Source organism: Crocodylus porosus, unplaced genomic scaffold (assembly GCF_001723895.1).
Source record: "Crocodylus porosus isolate Cpor-Errol unplaced genomic scaffold, CroPor_comp1, whole genome shotgun sequence".
Classification (NCBI taxonomy): domain Eukaryota; kingdom Metazoa; phylum Chordata; order Crocodylia; family Crocodylidae; genus Crocodylus; species Crocodylus porosus.
The window spans coordinates 69,022,436-69,043,185 of NW_017728886.1; the positions used below are offsets into that span (position 1 = coordinate 69,022,436).

Below are 20,750 nucleotides of genomic sequence, written 5' to 3' on the forward strand. Positions count from 1 at the left end.
TTGACCCCAGTATTCTTTCCTGCCATGGCAGGGGGTCAGACTAGATGATCTGCTCAGGTCCCTTCCGACCCTAGAAACTATGAAGTCATGATTAAGATCTAATCTCCAATCCCAAAATCATGTGTCCTGTCATGTGTGTGTTACATGGCAGGAGGCAGAATTTTGGGATTGTGGATTAGATCCCATCATGCCTTAAAATGAACATCTGCCATGGGCTTAAGACTCACAGATACATTATACTGTAGCTACAAAACTTTTAAACTTGATATCCACTATATTTTTATGATTACATTAATTCTATGACTAAAACCAAGTTTATTTCCAATCTCTGGACTCTTTTTCTTTTTTTCTTTTTTTTTTTTTGGGGGGGGGGGAGGTGTGTTTTTACTCAAATTAGTCATTTAAGACTAGCAAGAAGAAAATGTGCATCTGTTATTTGAGAAAATTCTCAAATATTCCAAAATGTACTGGTAGTATTTTTCTAAAATAAAACTTGGCCTACATAATTCCTACTGCTAATGTTTAATAATTATGCAGCACAGAAAAAAAAATTAGAGGCGACTTCAATACCTGTTTAAAGCTGTGCTTGTATTCTTTGCAAGCAGTTTCAACTGTAAACTTTGTACTGAATATGTTACAAAGTTTTGCACCATAACCATTACGACCACCTGGAACAAGAAAAAAATATGCAAAGCTTTTTTAAACTTAAATTGTTTTTATTATTATATTTACAAATGATGTGACTCTTTACAGATCTCTCTTGGTGAAAACTCCTGCTTCTGATACAGGAACATTTTACTTCAACAAAGGCCCAACTTACCTCTTTTGTTTTAGGACTTGGCTGTAAGAGGAACACCCCCTCCTAAAAATGTTACATCATAGTGATTAGAGCACTCACTCTCAAATTGCAAGACCAAGGGTATATCCCCTTCTAGACTTGCAGGAGAGTGCCATAACCATGCAACTAAAGACTGTTCTGGAGTTGAATCAAACTCCATTCCATTCTGCCTGTTGAAGCTGGACCACTATGGACCTTTAGTTCAGTGAATTTTCAATTTTTTCCCCCCCCCCAGAGTGGCATATGTTACATTATGGCTGCTACACTGTCGCTACTCTACCTATTCTTATGTATCTAAATACACAGAACAGTAATTAATACATGTTATTTGCACCAAGGACTATTCATGGGCTCCCTACAAATGAGCAAAAAATAAATTGCTTAACTACTACTCCATAAATTGGGAGTGTTTTGTTATTTTAAATCTTTTCTTACACTTCACAACCTGGTATGGAAGGGCATCAATTAATGCCGATTATGAATGTAAAATTTGTCATACTGAATCACAGTTTAATTTAATCTTCAAAAAAGTAAAGACTTAAAACCACCGGGCTAGATATAAATAAGTTTCTCATAAAAAGTTTGACAATGCACCTTAAATCTGATTAGCAATATCTATATTAATCCATTCTTAGGTGTCATTTTGTCATTTTTCAAGGAACTTCCAGTTGTGCAAAACTGTCATACTGTAGTATGGCAAAACACAAAAATTGAGCTAAATTTCTCCCTTGCACTAGGTTAAATATGTTTAATTGCAAAAACATCACCCAATTACTGTGTTATCCAATTCACTGACTTTTTCCTTATATTTTGCCATTTTGGACATGTTATTAATAGTTGTATACATATACAAAACTAAAATTTCAGATTAAATTTATGTAATATATTACATGTGAAATTTTTGTTTGTAGCAAATAACACTGAAATTAAGAGAAAATGTAATAAATAATCCTAAATTCAGGATATTACTTGGCAGGGTAATACTAAAGGGACAACTACAGGTATCATTAGTTCCTTTCAGTAATAACAGTGTTTAAATTGGATTTGTACTATGGTAAAAACCCCACAGAGCTCAAAGTTTGTTCTCACTAAATTTTACACCAACATAGAAAAATCTGCAAACAGCAACTAGAAAGTCCCTAAATGGCTATTTCTCATGATAGTTCAATAAAGGGAAAAAAGACTACTTATAAAATTATTAATGTGCTTTAGTTTTGTCCATTAAAGTAGATACGGTTCTTGCCTGTTACTTTTTTTTCTTCATCATCATAGTTGCTAGATGTTAACAGCTGCCCAAAGATTAAAGCAGGAACATACACCTTTTCCACTTTGTGCTCGACAACTGGAATACCTTTCCCATTATTCCAGATGCTGATAATGTTTGATTCACTGCAAATAAGCAGAGATATCCCTTCAAATAATAATTACAGAAAGAAAATCCTACATAAGTTTTTACACAGATTTAAATAATAATGTAGAACAGGGCTGTCCAACATATGGCCCATGGAGCCTCTCTATCTAGCCCGCTGGGTTATTGCTCAGCCAGGAGAAGTTGGGGACCATAGTCTGCTACAGAACACAGAGCCATTTGGTCCCAGTGGCTACAGCCATTGGTGGCAAGCCTGGTTCACTGCTATGATTGTGCCCAAACTCTCATTGTGCCTCCAGATTCCTGGGACCGCTGCTGCACCCAAACCTGCCACAGTGGCCATGACAGTCACCTCAATGCCCTGGATCCTATACGTAAGAAGTCCCGTTGTTCTTATACAGTCCTGGTGTCTCAAATGAGTTTGATACCCCTGGTCTGGAATATACAATTTCAAGCCATTGTTATTGCATTTACTGGCCTGCTTCTATCAATTTAGCATGGAAACATTTCTTTCATGTCTTTAACAAAATGTTACAGTTGTCTAGAACTCTTTGTTATTTAACAGAAAACAAAAAAGAAAGAAAAAGAGAAAAGAAATCTTGTGACTTGCATTTTGTGCTAGATGAAAAACTGTATCATCCTGATCCTTATCCTTTCACCCCAAATCAAAACAAATTCTGGCCCAATTAAACATGCACTGCAGTAGGAACTGAAAAACCATGAGTTATTATCAAAATAACTGTTAATAATTTTGTGCCCTCCAAAACCTTTTATTATTAATTGAAACCTCATCCCCTCTTTTTTTCTTTGGCTATGCTATCTACAAAATGGTTGATACACGCCTGCATATGTGTAACTCCCTACACACCAGTAGCAGCTTAATATATCCTGCATTATTTTACTGCCTCCTAAAGTATTTATTCCCATAGTTCTAGAGGTAGAAGAGTGTTACAGAGTTCAAGTTCAGCATTTAAATCCTATTCACGACCTCTACTGATGGCTTGTAACAGTTTTATTTTGCCAAGTTGATCAAGTTTTCAATGTTTAGATCCTTTATAGTTTTATTTAAATCTTCATACACAAAGCTGTTAAAGGGCAGATCAGGAAAGGAAGCTCCTTACAATTTAAAGTGGTGATAACTACTGTTCATCATTTCAGAATAATCTTCCTTCTTTCAGCATAAAGCTAAAATGCTTTCAAACAAAGGATGGGGGACAGAGAAATACAGGGTGGAGGAAGAGATTACAGTCAGTTTCACTGAATACACTCTTTTACAAAAAGTTTAAACTCCCATTTGCCAGGTAGAAAATGCTGGATAAAAGGTTCTTTTACTTACGGATCAATGGATATTTTAATACAGGTCATATTCTTGTCCCTCTGTTTATTGTCAGCAGCATTTACTATAAAACAAATTAATACTTTTTAGGAGCAAAAAATAAACATTTATTTTGTTCGCAAATTAAATATCACACATCCTCTCTCTCTCATACTTTGTATAACAGGTTACAACATATAAAATGTTTCATTGAGATTTCCCCCTTTAACATTTTATCTCTTAATAAAAACAGTAAACAAACGTATCAGAAGGCTCTCTAAGAATCTGAAGAATATCATTTTATTCCCTCAGTCTTTTTAGATTTAGGTCTTCTAGCTACAAAATAAATCAATCAGATTGTAAATACCAGTTTTTAAACAATAAACGCACTTCAGGAGTCCGTTTCATAATGGATTCTAACATAATGCACACTTTAACCTTCCTTATTGCCCTTCTACATCTCTATAGAACCATTCACAAATTTTATTACATCTCTTCATCCTTCAACTATTACTTTTAGGATCCATTTCTTAGATAACATCTTCAGATTCCTAAAGCTAAATACAAGTTAAAATTCATCAGATGTTACTGGCTGCTATCATTATTATTATTATTTAGTATTTGTATTATGGTAGCACCTAAACAGGAACCAAGCCCCACTGTGATAGGTAGGCACTGTACAAACGCACTTAAAAAGAGATGATCCCAATCCCAAAGAGCTTAAGCGGCAACAACTAGTTACTATTGTATACACAGCAGACACATTCATGTCAATGTGTTGTGCATTTTAAATTTTGTTCTACAATAAATCTTCATGGAACAAAGATAAAATTACATCATTTATATTAAATTACTGCTTCCCTATATGTATTTGAATACAATGGAGGGAAATCCAGTTTTTCTTGTTCTGAAGTTCCTTTCAGCCAATAATAATAATAATAAAAATATGAGTTAAAAAAAGCTTAGTATACAGTGTGCATCACCAAATTCATTCACCTCTCAGAACCCCTCCTAGAATGCTCACTGTTAGTCTCCATTTTATGTCAGCCCTAAGGATTTCAGCACAAGCAATGCTTATCTAAAAAGGGCTGGCATGATTGATTTCAAACTGTATAAATTCACAATAACTATAAAAGCCAGGCTACAAAGAACTTAGTTAGGCCAAGAAATTATAGAATATTTCAATTTATATTAGGTACAAAGCAACAGAAAAATCAGAAACTCTTGGGTGGCCATTAAGCATGAAAACACATTACAGTAATTTTCAAAGTAATTTTCATCAGACAAGATATGGATTACAGTACATACCCCAAGAGCAGAAAGATCAAAAAAAATCTGAGAAAATAAGACGCATTTAAAGATAGAAAATTAATACTGCACATAATGCAACGTAAAAAAAATAAAAATCGGACGCGTCTTAAAACGTTCTTATTAAAAGATGGTCAAGTAAGGAGGAGCTTAATTAAAAAGCATGCACAATTAGAAGAACTGCAGTGTTCACTGTATTACCATATAGGCCAGTAGTTCTCAAAACCATGGACTATGAAGCACTTGCTAGGGATCTATAGGGAGGTCACAGGTGATTAGGTGGTACTAACTCCTCCCCCTCTTATGAATATGAGTTAGGCAGTCCCCTTCTGAATGGGGCAAACTGGAAGTCAATCATTCCTAGAACCTGTAAATTCCATCAATGAAAGGACTAATGAAGTGATACTAACTGCTCATTCTGGCACTGCTCATTTAGAAATTGGAAAGTAAAATTTCTTCCCTTCCCCAAGTGTATTCTTTTCTAGTCAAAACTGAACTTAAAGTGCTATCCTTTTCTTTAATTCTTTATATTTTACCAATGCTGTCAGCACAGCTTTAAAAATTAAATGAAATTCTAGTTCCACTGAAGTTAATAACAAAATCTCAGTGATTCCAATGGTGCCAAAATTTTAGACATAGCAAGCTGAAGTAACACTGCCAACCCACAAAATCTTAAAATCTGCCAGGAATCTATTCACCAAAAAGATTAACACTACTAAGCCAATGCCTCAGCAGAGTCCACAGTACCCTGTATAGGGAAATCGTGCAGTTCTGCCGCTCAAAGCCTGCAATTTCTGTGCCTGTTACCAAGCCAGACTTCAAAGGCTGAATAAGGTTACACTGCATCCAGTACTTGGAAAGGAAAGTTTCTCCAACTTTAAAATGGGGTGATAAGATACTTACCTCCTTTGTACAGTATTTTAAGATCTACAAACGAACAGTGCTAGCTATTATCATCACCATCTTTTATGTTGTAGGAGATGGTGTTGCTTATTCAGCAGATGGTACTCTTTTTAGAATCAATGTCAAACCAATTTCCCACAATCACATTAGCTATGCAAGGCTGCTACAGATTTCTTCTTTCAAGAGATGCAAAGCAGAAGTCCTGACGCTTTTGTCAGTTACAGAATCCCATAGTAAGAGATTCTAGTGTCCAGCAACAAAAATCTAACTTGGTTATTTATGTTCTGCCTTCTTAAAATGCAGTTTTAGCTGGACATCATTTCTTTTCTTCATAACTGTTCAGCATTGCTGATGTGCAGTCAACTTCCTAGATCTCATTTTAGTATTGGATCAAATGATCTCTATATGCAGATTCCATATCAATTTGATTTGCGAAGTGCCTTGAAAAGTTTCAGGATGAAGTGTGCTGCATAGCTCTAAGAAGTTTATTGTTAAAAATACTTACCAAGAATTTCATCAAAGATCTTGTATAAGCCTGGGACAAAGGTAACGTCTCTGCAATTCATTCCTACATCTTCATCATAAACCCACATTAACTATACATAAACAAAATAAAATAAAAATATTTATTGTCTTTGTTTCAAAAGGAAATGTTCATTTTTTTATAATTTGGATTACTTCACATTTCAAGAATATTAAAATTATATTTTCAGCTCTTTGCCATACATCTGATTTGATATTTAACCAACTAGCCAGCCCTTCCAAGTAAAAAGGGCAGGGAGCAGTAACTGCACGTATGAATATACATTCAATGCTAGTAATTGTTCCTCACCATATTCTCTAGATAAATCTAGTCCTGACAAAAGTGTCATTAATGTAGATTCTTCCTACCTGCTTTACTTTACAGTTATAGGGACATTGCTCTGTCCCCTGTATGCTACCTGGCAGTATACAACTGGCAACTGGCTAAATGAAAATTCCCTCATTACAGAAGCATCACAAGTTACTCCTTCTGTTAGTCCAACACAGCAAGCAAACTGGGGATGATTGAAAAAGAGGGAATGTACTGGAGCCAGACCTAAAGCACACGATGCACAAGAGATTAGGTATAATAGTGTCTAAAAATCTAATTTAGAGTCATTTATAATAGTGTCTAAAAATTGTAACGTGTATAAAGCTTGATTGTAAATGAAGTTTACACACCCCCACACATCTACATACACAAATGTGTGCGCGCATGTGTGCAAGTGTGAGACTGATTATATAATCATATACATACACATTCACACTATCTTCTTACTATGTATCTCTGCTCTTTGTGTGCATTCAGAGGTATTATTTGCCAAACAATAAAATTTTAATATTTTCTACTTTTATTACTATTTGCAGAGTTAATACAACCATAGGATAATGAATTTGGCTCATACATCATCAGTGGAAGTAACAACTTCAGAAACTTTATTGTAAAGAATGAGAGAACCCAAAAAACCCCAACCAGCCTGATCTTCAGATTCCACTTTATTTACCCAGCTGTCAAAAACAACAGACTTTGACTTGGAAACTAGGCAACTTTAATGAGGAAATCAATGGGGCAGAATAAATAGGAAATCCTAGAGCCACATTTCAGTAACAGTACTAAAAAATGCCAACACATGCTGAGAAGCTAGTAGTCTCCCACAGCAACACGTTTTTATCTTTTCCTCCTATTACTATATTTACTCAAACCTATAATAGGTCCCATCCCCACCCCAGCAAAATCAACATTGTGGGGGAAAGCCCTTTGCCTTGGATTTGAGTATTAGTGGGGAGGTCAGGTAGCTGCTGTGCCGCCAGCCCAAACCTGGGCTGGGAGCCACAGTTGTACTGCCTCCCCACCCATCTACCAGCTGCCCGCTGCAGCCTCTGCAGCCCCTGCCTGCCTCCCAGACTCACTACCACCTCCCCTCTTGTCATGGCTTTGGTCTTCCAGCTACCAGCTGGTCAGGCATCAGTGCAGCAGCCCCAGCACAAGACCTGGCCCTGCCCCAAATGCCTGAAGCAGGGCTGGAGCTGATATGGAGGGTAAGTGTGTGAAGGGCAGGCAGTAAAATGGGAGGGGCATTTGACTCCCCAATTGCCAGCCCCACTGCAGCAGTGGAGGTTACAAATTTAAGATGACCCAGCATTAAATAGGTTCTAGACATGGAAAATGATAACAAACTTATAAACTTTCCAGATACAGAATCAAATTATTGGGGGTTGTCTTAAAATCCGAAGCCATCTTAGATGTAAAAAATACAGTAATACCGCACTTTTTTCTAGTTAACAACACAAGTTTGCTTCTTTATAACAAATCCTAAAGTTCCCTTGTGTACTAAACACTGCTTTCTGCACTGATGTATGTACTAGCCTAGCGTCATTTTCCTATGAGTATAAGACATCCACAAATTACCTAAATCTCAATTTAAGAAAAAAACCCAAAACAATTAAGACACAATTCTCTATGGTGCATAAAAATTTTTATTTATTTTCAGTCAAGAGTTAGTTTATAAATGTGTTTTATATTCCAAGAAATCTGGTACAGAATCAACCATAAAGAGGAGGCAGACTTAGGACAAATTTTGTTCTCATTTACTGAATAGGTTCATTTCAAGGTCCCTTTTTTGGTCACAGAAACCAAGAGGTACTCTGAGTTACATTTTTCACAAAAAAAAAGAACCCCATAAAAAACAGCCTTGTTATACTAAAACTGGGAAGTCTGGTAGTTTTGAGTTCAAAGAATCATAGAATTTAAGAGTAAAAGAAAATCTTGTGTTGCTTAATTTCTTTTCCAGTTTTCATGTTTGGAGACTATTACTATCATCTTCCCCTTTTATGTTCAACTCATAGGTAGAACTATGCTACATACAGACACCCCCTCTACATATTACACTTTAGGCGGGATTAGGCAGTTAATCATGACCCAACTACACATTAATCAATGAATAGCATAATAAAACAAGCAATAAGACACAAAATTATTCCACAAAAAAATTTATAACAACTTTGTGACTCATTCTTATCATGCCACTAATTGAATGTGTGTCCAGGTACTTCAGCTCAGGATTAAGCCTTATCCATTCCAGGAAGCTTCAGGTGGTGTTATTCTGAAAGGGTATTATTCCCAAACCTGTACCAATATTAACAGGCAATTTAAATACCAAATTAATTAATTCACAATAGACAAACGTGTATACTTAATGTATAAGGAAAGATATATAAATAGACACAAGTACCTGCAGAAAAAAAGGGGAAAAGAAAGACAGGGCTACCCATCTATATATTATACATGCTATTTGGACAACAGTAAGAGGGAACGTCAGATTCAGAGTAGACAGAACAAGTAAGATCTTTCTCTTTCTCCCCTTCCAATCCTGTTTCCAAACTTGATAGCTGGATTTGGAATATTGTATTTGGATACCAGAGAAAAGAAGACAACTTGGATATGACAATATTATTATTAACAACAACTTTGAAAGAAGAATTAAGCTGCTCACACACTACTAACAGGACTCTCTTCCCCAAGGACCTATTTGTGGGGCATGATCCAATTATATAGCACATGACAAAAGGATCAATTCAGAATGAATGTTACTCTTTCACCTACTCTCACAAACATTCTCCCAAAGATAGGCCTATTATCCACATCTACAACTTCCCTCACCACTCAACATTCCTTCTACCTTTACTCTATTTTGCACAATCCCTTGGTCCCAGTAATTCTTCTTTTCCATAGTAATTACTCATGCTGGTTTTTAATACAAGCCTTACTATCATAACTCTGTTTATACATGCTATTCCCACCATCTGTCTCTCCTTTACTAAGATTTTCAGAAGAAAGCCATTGCATGCAAGTTTCAATAGTATCTACTGCAACAGAACCTAGATCCGAGTGGGATCTCTCTGCTCACAAAATTGATGCTAGTCTAGTTAAGTGAACTATAATTCTGTTAAGGAAAGGTTGACAAATTTAATTTTGTGTCTATGAAGAGGCAGTCTTAAAGGAACTGTAGGGTAAGAAATGCTTGTTGTTTTGATTTGTGTGAGTATTTTATTCACACCACCACTTGAAGCATGCTGTTGTAGCTACACCTCTTCCATATACATTAAGAGACTACTTGGCACTTAGATAAAGTATGCCTCAGTAGTTCTCACCCCCTGGGTTGCATGTAGCCCAACCAGCATACTGCTACGGCCCATGTGACATCATTAAACGGTTCCCATGCAGTAAGTTGTGTGGGTGCGGCCCACGTAACACATTGAGAGCTGCACGTGGAGCCCACTATGGCAAACAGGTTGAGAACCACTGCCTTAGTCAATTTATTTCATTCCTTTTCCAAAAATCTCCATGTAGTTTTCTGGGTTGTCATAAAAACATAACCCTGGAACAGATCTAAATATGGAAGGTAGAATCATCTAATGTCATAATATAGTGACCATTTTTGAACCTCAGTTACCTCAAAAATAACAGGGATAGTTTGAGTGTTAAGGCTGGTTTTAAAAATTGTTTTCAGAATCAGCATTAATAGCAGAGGAGAACAAGTTCTTTTTGGTCTTTCCTAGGATAAGCTCAAGCCCTTTATTGTTTTGTCTGATGAAGTATCTCCTAGTTCCCTTTGGAAGTAAACAAGTCCACAGTCAGATGGGCTTTGCCTGAGATAGTAAGAAGTTACTTCATTTCAAATTCAACTCTTACTTAGCATAAAGTACCTAATACAAACCATCCACTTGTGCATTAGATGTTCTTGTGACGCATATTGCCTTAGCTGAAAAGAGATTTTTCTATCCATGAAAGAGCAAAATAACGCTTTCTGTGAAACAAAGTCATAAGTGCACATTCCTGTCAGTTTACATATAATACTGCTATGGTAGTAGTATCTGCGTTCATAAGTGAGACTTCGCAAATATGAAAAGAGGACTACATAACTCAGCTCAAGATGACTCTTCATTTCCTTATTGAGTTTAAAGGTCCTAAGCAATATGAAACCTTGAAAATACTTCTCATCTATAAATGCTTGCACTAATAATCATCATTCTCCCCAAATGAATTATCAAAAGCATGCAAGAAAACTTGCTTTAGTACCTCCTCTTCCAGAACTGCATTAGAACAGGCACTGATCTTTATGTTGGATAAATAGAGAATACTTAAGGGATTAAGAGCAAGACCTTTGAAATGGCCTTATATTTTGTCACATACAAGTTAAAAGTACTGGCACAAGACAAACATATCTGGCAGCTTCATGGAAAGTCCAAATGTACAGCTGATAATGGAGACCATCCATTCGATAAAAGTTAAGATCCATAAGTATGCCTCCTGGTAAGTCTTTGTAGATCTGAGCATTAAATTTGTTTAAACAATGTCCACCAGAAACAGATGGCTTATGTATTGGTTTACAATAAAGCTGTGTGAATTAAACATACCAATCAGTCCAGAACCAAAATAAAATGTTAACCTTCCTCTAAGGTAATGGGGGTCAGTATTTTTGGCAGGTGTCCAACACATTAGTCCTACAACTTTCAAGTGCCACTCCAATCCCTTTCTCCTACCGAATCTGCTGCTCAGCTTTATGCTTACTCTTCTGTGCTCTCTTCCTGATCCAGTGCTCTGCTTGCCATTGTGCTGCCTGACCTCTCCCCAATCTGCTGCGTGCCACACACAGAAGCTGCCTGTGCCACTTTGTGGCACCTGTGCTACAAGCTGGACACCCCTGCTCTAAGGAAAGCAGGTTCCTGAATAATCAAGATTCCACTGATGAGCTAAGTTCCTTATGGAATAGTTTTAAAAACTGATGTTTGGTAAAGCTATCTCCTGTGGAATAAAAGTCTTGGGAGATTGCAGTTGTGGCTCAGAATTTCTTCCAACATTCTGGATGGACATAGATATATGTTAAGATTGGAAGACTATTTTACGGATTTTTCCAGAAACAGAACTTAAAAGGGGCCTCCAAGTAGCGATTCCCTAAAAAAAGGGTAAATTCTTCATATATTCCCTAGGCTGTTTCTCTTTTGGATGCAAAAACAAAACAAAACAAAACAAAACAAAAAAGGCTACACTGAAAACTAAGGGCATCTGTATCAAGAATGCAGATGTCCTAGAATCCTACAGGTTTACTGAAAAAGCTCTAAATCCACATTTGAGAGAATTTTACGTGTTTCTTTCCACAAAGTTCTCATGAATTCCCACTCCATCTCCTGCCATTAAAATTTTCCAGTATTGGGAATAATTTTGACTTATGTGGAGAAAAGAGAAACAAGTCCAGTAGTTGAGCATGGGACTGAGACTTAAGAAACTAAACTGCATTTCTGGATTTGTCACTGACCTCCTGTATATGAGATGCATCATTAAGCCCTCTGAGCTTTTTTCCCTCGACTTCTGACCCTATGATTGTCTTGTACGCTTTCTTTGTAAACTATCTGGGGCACTGACCATCTCAAACAGGTTTGTACAGTCCCTTAATACAGTGGAGTCCCCAGATCATCCAGGGTTTAAAAGGGCTACCACAGTACAAATAAACAGGAACACAAATTAAATTATATATAAGAGATATCAAAGAGAAATTGAATGATTTGCCCTGTTATATTTGGTATAACTTAATGGCAGCCATAACAATGCTATTTTTTCTGAACATCAACATCGTGTTCACAGTTTTCTCTACAGCAGGAGTCAGCAAACTACAGCTGGCAGAACCATTGAAGCTTGCCTGCAATATGAGGCTTCAGCAATGTTCAACTACAGGGACACACTGACTGTGGGTGCTTTACCCATGGTGCTACTGGGACAAGCCCCAGCTGCAGTGGGGTTCTAGAGCCCATTCCATATGGCCCTTATGCAGCCCATAGCCAAAAAAAGGTTGATTGCCCTTGCTCAAGAACAGTGGTTCTCAAACTCTTGGACTAAAGACACCACTTGGAAAATGCCAGCACTAACCTTTCCCTCTTACTATGGAAAACGATAAAGCAATTCTGTTGCAAAGAACTCAGAAAGACAACAACAGGTCAGAACGTTTTGGACACTGTGGATTCCTATCTTGCAAATTACATGTACATATTTGCACACCTAACAGTATTAATATTATTAAAAGGTTAACCTTATTAAAAAGTTCTTATGGCACCTTAGTTGGAAATCACTGCTGTACAGTTTGAGACAAATTTTCCCAGATCTAGGGACTGAGATCAATATTCAGTGTAACTGAATCAGATTCACCAACTCTATGATTTCCCATGAACGAACAAGCAGCTGGAGCTGCCCAAGTCAGTATGGCTATAGAAGAAGCTGGTTAAGAATCCTCTGGGGAAGAAAGGGGCTGCTTCTCTCATCTTTATAAAATTTCATATGCTTCTTAATATTGAACCGAATATGAGCAAAATTATTATTGTTGGGTTTTTTTTAAAGGAAATCTCCAGGACAATTGACTAATTTGAAACCCTATGTAACTACACAATTTAACACTTTTACAAACCTTTTCAGATGGATTATCATAGACTGCGAGAGAAGAGAGGTGTTTCTCAGGGTAAAAAGTGGAGGGCTGACCCTTCTACAAGTTAAAAAGCACATTTACATAGCAAATTCATTCATATTTCAGAGTTGAGTGAAAGAACTCTGTTTTGCTCCTGACTACCTTTTTTTTTTCCTGTTTCCTCCACAGAAAGCATGGCTTGCAAATGTGGTAGTAGTGGACATAATTTTTAAGGCCCTTCCTGGGGCACTTGTCAGAAGGAATCTACCACCACCATCGCATGAAGAGTTCCAAAAAATAGGTACATTTTCTTCTCTATGGAATAACCTCAGTTCCAGTGTTAGCCTGCATGCTATTTCAGGAGATGCACAGTAGGCAGAGCTTGGCTCTGTATTCACCTGTCAGGAGATGACAAAAAAGCTGAAATTCTCCTCCTTGCACCCGACAATCAGGCTGAAAAGAGCTGCTAGCTCTACTAGTCATGAGTGCAGAATGATAGCTCTTATCACTAGCTCAGGCTGATCCAATCCGCAGTAATGGGTAAGCCACTGCTGCTGCTATAGTCTTTCCCAGATTTACTCCTTGCTCAAGGGAAGTCCTTCTCCCAAGCATAATGCTGCTATTATGCAACAAAACATGGAGAAATAGAAACATGATGAAAAATCATATTTCTTTTTAAAAAGTATATATTACAGCTAAGCTTAGAGAAGCTCCATGATGAAACTCCACAGCTTCCTGACAGCAAGAACTCTGGGCACATAAGTTTTTTTAACCAGCAGGCTTCTCTTTCTGATACCTTGAATGCTTTAAACTGCCGGCTGGGAACTTTTTTGCTATGCCCCAGCTAAAGACAAGTTCACCCATTACTTAATATGGAGCAGTTAGCGCTTAAAAACAATTTTTTTAAAAACTTCAGTATGTGGACCTCAGCTTTACAATTCTCTTGTTATATACTATTTCCAAGGCAACCAACTACTACTTTATTTGAAAAAACAAGCAAAACGTCTTCTTCTGATCATTTCCCTCCATACATACACAAACCCACTTCAAGAGCTGCTAGTATATTCTAGAATAAAAAAAGGAAGCTTAGATTTTTGGGTTTATTAGTCAATGTGATCATTTCTTTCTTAAAAGAAAACTGAAGTAAACTGTGAATTTAAGAGACGCTTACCTGAGTTAAAGGTTCCACTGAACCAATGTACGTATCAGGACGGAGAAGGATATGCTCAAGTTGAGTCTTTTTCTGGTAAACTCTCTCAACAGACATCTTCTTTGAAGTATCATTTTTATTAATATTCTCTGATTCTTCTTTTTTTGAAGCATTGTTCTGATTATCAAATAGTGTCTTAAAAAAAAAGCAAAGTGAGGCAAGTTACTAATAACCAACTTCATTCAATCCAGCCTTATAACTCTCCAAAGCTTTAAATAAATGTTGACTGTGGTTAATTTAAACTCAAGACACTCCATGTGATTTAAATATTCATTTCCAAATTCATTTCTTGAGCTCAAAACACTCTGCTTCCAGAAATAGTTCAGCATGCTACTAGAAGACTTGCATACAAATTACCACAGATTCTAAACCTGTTGCAACAAATTCTGTGAGATATATAACACCAGTAAGTTACAACAAGAATTATTTTAAATTAACCTTGTTTCTCCTTCTTAGCTGAGAAACGCACTGAAAATATCTGTTCTGCATTTAAAATGTGCTAACTCTGAAATCATTCAACTAATATTGCTCTGAAAGTGAAAATACAAATATTTCTTCAAACTTTAGTTTGGACCTTGATTAGGTCCTGATTCAATGAGGTTTAAGAATATATTTAAGTGTGACCTTCTAGAATCTGGGTCATAAGATACACAAAGCATAGCAAACAGATCCCATTTAGCTGAAAGTAATTAAGACTGAATCCAACACTATTTACAAGGTACCTCCAACAGCAGAAAGAGTGGGTAGAGTGATGGACAGCACATAAAGGCTACCACCTACTTGGACTGGTGAATTATAATGCAGCCTAGGCAGGTGGTGGTAGAAGAGAGATGTGGTCCATTTTTCCAGGGATTTTGGGGTGTTCTATTTAAGTACCTCCCAACAGATCATATGCTTGCAAAAGTTAAATACTTCCTCCCACAAGAAACTCCAAAGACAAAGCTAAATCTTTACCCAGCAGTAAACTTTACTAAAGCAGTGATCTGAGCGAGCAAGAGAAAATTCAGTAAATTACTAAACATAGAAATTGTATGACATTCATCCTTGTTAAAAAAAGTTAAGCATCCCTTTACTGGAACCACTCAAAGATACCCAAGCTCACATTATATCCTTAACTGAGAAATCAGAAAGAATTTTAGTACCACTCTGCTGGATCTCTTAAACAGTCCCACCCTTAAAAGCTGTCATAAACTTTAGAACACATCAATGAGCTAACAGGATGCACAAATATGATTTTCAAAAAGAAAAAAGGGGGCTACATGGGGAATTTCAGGGGGAAAATAATAATGTACTTATAAAAAACAAACTTATTTTCCCCTATAATCAGTTTACCAATATCAATACAGCTGAGCCATGAAAGGAACGCCAAGTGCTTGCATGAACCACCTTTGGGCACTTCTTTTTCCTTTGATCCTGTGGTAAATATGGCAAGTTAGAATAGTCCAAGGGTTACTATATTTTATGTCCTAGCACCAGCACAAGTGGTCAAAACATACTGATATTCTAATCCTTCACCCTCCCCCTTCTGCCCAAGTCAGAAACATGGTATACAAATGGCCTTTTGCATTAATTTGCATCCTCCTCCAAGTAGAGACAAATTAAAACAAAAACGCTACTCTTATGTCAGATTAAGACTATTTTGCAACAGGTGTTAGATCGGTATAAATATATTAATCTAAATGCATATCTTAACTAACAAACAACTCTCCCATTTAGACAAGCTGTAAGTTAATATAGGATCCTTCACTGAAGAGCAAGAGGAGCAGAAGGCATTTCATTTGCACCCCTTTTTTTGAGCAGAATCATGGTACAAAAACACAGAGGCTGCTTGCAGGTGTTAACAAAAAAAGATTAGAAGACGTGTTTTACCAGAAGCTGCAGTACATTACTTCGACCCAGCTCTGCAGCATCTGTTTAGATCAAGCACTTCAGCAGTGCTTTTTGGCACTTATCTAAAGCCGATTCAATCAGCTGTTAGATAAAAGTGCCAAAAAAGCACCACTAAAACGCCAGATCTATACAGATGTCAGGTAAGGCAGATCCAACTAAGGCTCTGGCTCTTCTAGGCATACATGGGGCTCAGGGCAGGAACATGCTGAGTTTAAAGCAAAGTGCCGTTTCTTGGGTTTTCTTGGTTTTGTTTTGTTTTTTTTGTAACATCCACAAGCAGCCAGAATTACCAAAGGGCTGTAAGGTGGCATTTACACACATTTAAAGTAAAAAGGCTATGATCTAACCCCAGCTATTACTTCTGGAAAAGTAACTGTTATCATCATTTCTACAAAATCTATACTCTGTCTGCATTTTTCTACATGCCTCCCTTGTAGTTTAATTTTAAGAAGAGTTATAGAAGAGTTATGTCACAGTAATTTTTTTCTTTATCCATTCTAAAGACCTGTTTACATTTTTCAGTGCTGCATCCAGATGTTCCCAGAAAGCCAACAGCTACTCTCCAGTAACAATATTTTTTACAGGAAATGTGGCTTCTCTGCTTTGAGCCTCTCAGAGCTCTTACCAGTTGAATTTTGATATTCAACAGAAAGAATAAGATTCCTTGAATTTATTTGGGGAATGAATGCCATAACAGCCAGAAAGACTGCATCTTCGTTAGAAGTACAATACTAAAAGAGAGCGAGAAAAAGGAAACCTCACAACTTCAGTATATTATTGGAGACCACATTTATATGTGGTCTACTTAGTGAACAGAAAGCAAGGCTCTTGCCACAACGATTCAATGGGATAAGTCCTGTAACATAACAGAAAAAGATTCCAAGGTTGTGTTCTACTCCTTCTTACAGATCTAGGTTTAAGGTAGCTTCCCTACAAGAAGTATTTAATGTGAGGTTGGAAAAAAAAACTTCCTTTTCATGAACCCACTGAGATCATCACAGTATAAAGACCTGACATTTTGTTTGGACACTTTAAAATCTTCGCCTAGAAAATTTCAACACTATTTTAGTTGTTCAATTTAGCATTATATTATGAACTGCTTCACTCAAGTACGTGTTTTGAACTTGTTGGGTCCTGGAGCACTGGAGCTTTTTTCCATTTTAAAGGTGGAAGTCCAAAATTAAATGAATAATACCTGAGAACCAGTATAACACAGCATTTATGGTCCCTCTCCTTGGTATCTTTGACAGGGCCCTTGATAACAGTGAAGAGGTGGAAAGGCATGGTTAATTCCATTGTTGAAGGGGAAAGGGGCAGTCCTTGGAGTCCCTGGCTCTTGGGCAAAGCAAGTCAGTATGGCACAGGCAAGCATGGAGTAAAGAGCTCTCTGAAGGAATGCAAGGCTGATGATTAAAGAGAGCACTTGTGAGAGACCTGTTCCAGTTATGTTTATTTTGGAAATGATTTTTCTTGGAAGAAGCAGCCACAAGACATGAGATAAATATTAGGGGCAGGAGAAGGGAGGTCATTATTAGCACTTACCAGGAACATGTTTTGTCTTTTGGATTTGCTGGTTTGTGTTGATGTGTAGAGTTGAGTTTGTTGGTTTGAGTTGAACCCCAGCCCCGTGGACATGGTGTGATTCTTATGAAGCCAAGAGGGAAAGCATTAGCAACAGAATAAGGCTGGGTGGTTACCTAGGCCTGATATGGGCTGTTTATTTTTCTGGCCTACTGTGATTTGGCATGCCAGTCTAGTGGAAGGCTAATTGAGGGCAAGAAGCCATGAAAAAACTGGATTAGGAGGCAAGGAGCCTTAGAGAGACTGGCTGGGCCAGAAAGAAGAGCCCTGTGATGAGCAGTTCTCCTGCGATCTGACGGCTGCTTTTCAAAACGATAGATAAAATCAAGGTGTGACAAGTGCAGTAGGGAAATCACTAGTATACTAGGGTGTGAATCAGGCTGGGTTGGAACACCAGGAAGCAGCAGACCAACTGAGACCACCAGGTCTTCTATAGCATGTATTACAGACTGCCCCAAATTGCAAAAGTTTGTGCCTTATATCACATCTCAAATCCTTCCATAAAAGGGTTTTTAGGTATTTTATTGTTTTCTAGATGCAAAGAGATTAATCACTAGCCAGTAAAATCAACTTAAGATGAGTGAGAATACTTTGGGGAATGGGTTCCTTTTTTACTCCTACTCAAATTTACCTATACAAATACTTTCTTCCCTTCAAGGAAGGGCAGGACAAGAAAAGTTTATTCTCTCTCTCAGTTTGATTTGATCGTATTTTTCCTAGTTTATTTATGGAAGACCCTCACACACAAGAAACTTGCTCTGGCAGGCAATAAAAGGAAAAATGGACCCACTCCTCATAAATCACTACACTCCATCAAATGGATGCCTTCTTCTTTCATTGCTCCCTTTCCCTGGAAAGAATGAAATCCAAATAATTCCTCACCACCTATTATTTTGACATGAATATTCTCAACCTTTTTTGTACCATGAACCATTTGTAAACATTGATAGCTAGTCTTGCCCCAGTGCCCCTCACTCCAGTTCTACTGTTCTCTGCCCCTAGCCCCACCCGCCAACCAATGTGTGTGGAGCCCCAGGCAGCCTCTTGCAGGTGAGAACACTGCCAGCCTGCAAGGGAAAAGCCAGTTTCCCATGTTTTTCTCCTTTAAAATGAAAATCCATTGTTAAAGTTTATTGATCCATTCTTAAAGTTTGCTTACAACTCTTCCATATATTCTTGCAACCCACTTTTGGTTCGTGACCAAAAGGTTGAGAAACGCTGGTGTAAGGGATACCCCCCTTCAAAAAAAAAAAATCCAGTGAATCATTTACTGACTGAACAGAGAATAGACAAGAATTTCTGCAAACACATGCAACAAGGCAAAATGAAAGAGAAAACAACGTCTGGAACAGGATAATACTAGGTAGGGGTCATATATATTTTAATTGAAACATGAAATTAATATTCCCAGTAGCCTATACTAATATTCCAAATAGCCTTTACTTTTGTTTCTATGATGAATTTTACTCTATGACCATTTTTGTCTGTACTGTTCTTCTGAAAGCAGTCCTTAGACCACCGATTCTCAATCAGGGTGCCGCAGTACCCTGAGGTGCCTTCAGATTTTTTCAAAGGTGCTGGAGATGGCAGAGGCACACAGTGTTTGCATACCCAACTGCTCTATCATGATTCACAAGATAAATCCAGAGACTTCAAATAGAAATCTAGTGTTAAAAACATTCTGACCTATTATGATCTTTCTGAGTTCTCTGAAACAGAAAAATTGCTCTATTATTTTTCTATCATTAAAAAACAAGTGAAAACTAAGAGTTGGCATTTTCTCAGAAGTGTCTTGAGTACAAAAAGGTTGAGATTCAATACCTTAGACCTGACAGAATTCATCATCAGCTAAGATCTGGACTTAATTTTCCTGGTTGAAAAGGTCTTCATTTATCTAGTTTTCAAGATATTGACTCCAGAGGGTGAATCTGGGATGGTGAGGGAGTAGGGTATAGCAGCAGGAAGAAAGGGAAGTCAGGGGGAGGGAATCCTCATGTCAGCAAGTGGTGTAGTAGGGCAGGCACCCACAGAGGCAAGCAGCAGGGACAATCATGATGCGTGTGACCCATGGGCCTGTGGCTCGCCCAGGTGCAGTGTGCAGACCTTACTGATACAGCTCATGAGGCATGCAGCTCCCAGCTGCTGAAAGTGGGCCAGCCCTTATTTAAGACACTGGGGCTCAATCTTTTTAGAGTAGTCCAGGCATTTGTTGCACAGTGAACCCTAGTCCACTCTGACAGGGAAAGGAGAGGGTGGGGAAGGAGGTAGCTGCCAATGTCAGATGGAGAAAGAAAGATTACCACTGTTAACTGCACTTGTCTAGGGAAGGAAACAGGGAGTGTTTTGAGCAGGCTGGGCTGCCTGCTATTGATTTCCTGTGCTGTGGGCTGGATCCAGTCACTTTAGAAGCCAGATCTGACCCATGGACTAGAAGCTGAACATCACTGATTTAAGGCAATTCAAGATGGGCACTGATCTCTTATCAACATCTGATGTTTTTTTCCAGCTGCAATCTACAAAGCAACATTATCATCAGGTGGTAGCTGGCAGCTCATTGGGCACTGGAGCCTTAGTTACGGATCAGAACCAGATTCTGACAGGCATTCCAGAGACGCACAAAAAAAAGATAATCCCCCACACTAAAGAACTGATGGTCTTTTTGTACCATCTCCAACATCACTACTTCAAGCTGTCTATTTTTCTTTTTGTTATATCTGGTAGGAGCCAGGATTGTAAATCTACTTTTCCAATGACACAGAATTGCCTTAGCTTTCATTTAAGTTTGTCAATGTACCAATAAGAGAATTGGCACACTAAATTCAAGACAAAGACATGAAACAGATTTGTGCCACATTGTCTTT

The 20,750-nt window shown here is 37.7% G+C and overlaps 1 protein-coding gene across 4 annotated transcripts in view; it reads right to left on the reverse strand.

Annotated features, from left to right (window-relative positions):
- Nucleotides 1-20,750, reverse strand: part of TOP2B (topoisomerase (DNA) II beta) — an 87,974-nt gene that overhangs the window by 50,034 nt on the left and 17,190 nt on the right. For 3 of the 4 annotated variants that reach the window (XM_019536048.1, XM_019536038.1, XM_019536056.1), the window contains exons 2-6: nucleotides 14,380-14,553; nucleotides 6,239-6,329; nucleotides 3,544-3,607; nucleotides 2,082-2,227; nucleotides 571-668 (exon numbers count right to left, since the gene is read on the reverse strand). In XM_019536048.1, coding sequence (XP_019391593.1) covers nucleotides 571-668; nucleotides 2,082-2,227; nucleotides 3,544-3,607; nucleotides 6,239-6,329; nucleotides 14,380-14,553 — 573 coding nt within the window. Of the gene's footprint in view, nucleotides 1-570; nucleotides 669-2,081; nucleotides 2,228-3,543; nucleotides 3,608-6,238; nucleotides 6,330-14,379; nucleotides 14,554-20,750 lie in introns of those variants that run through there. The other variant, XM_019536065.1, reaches the window with a different exon arrangement.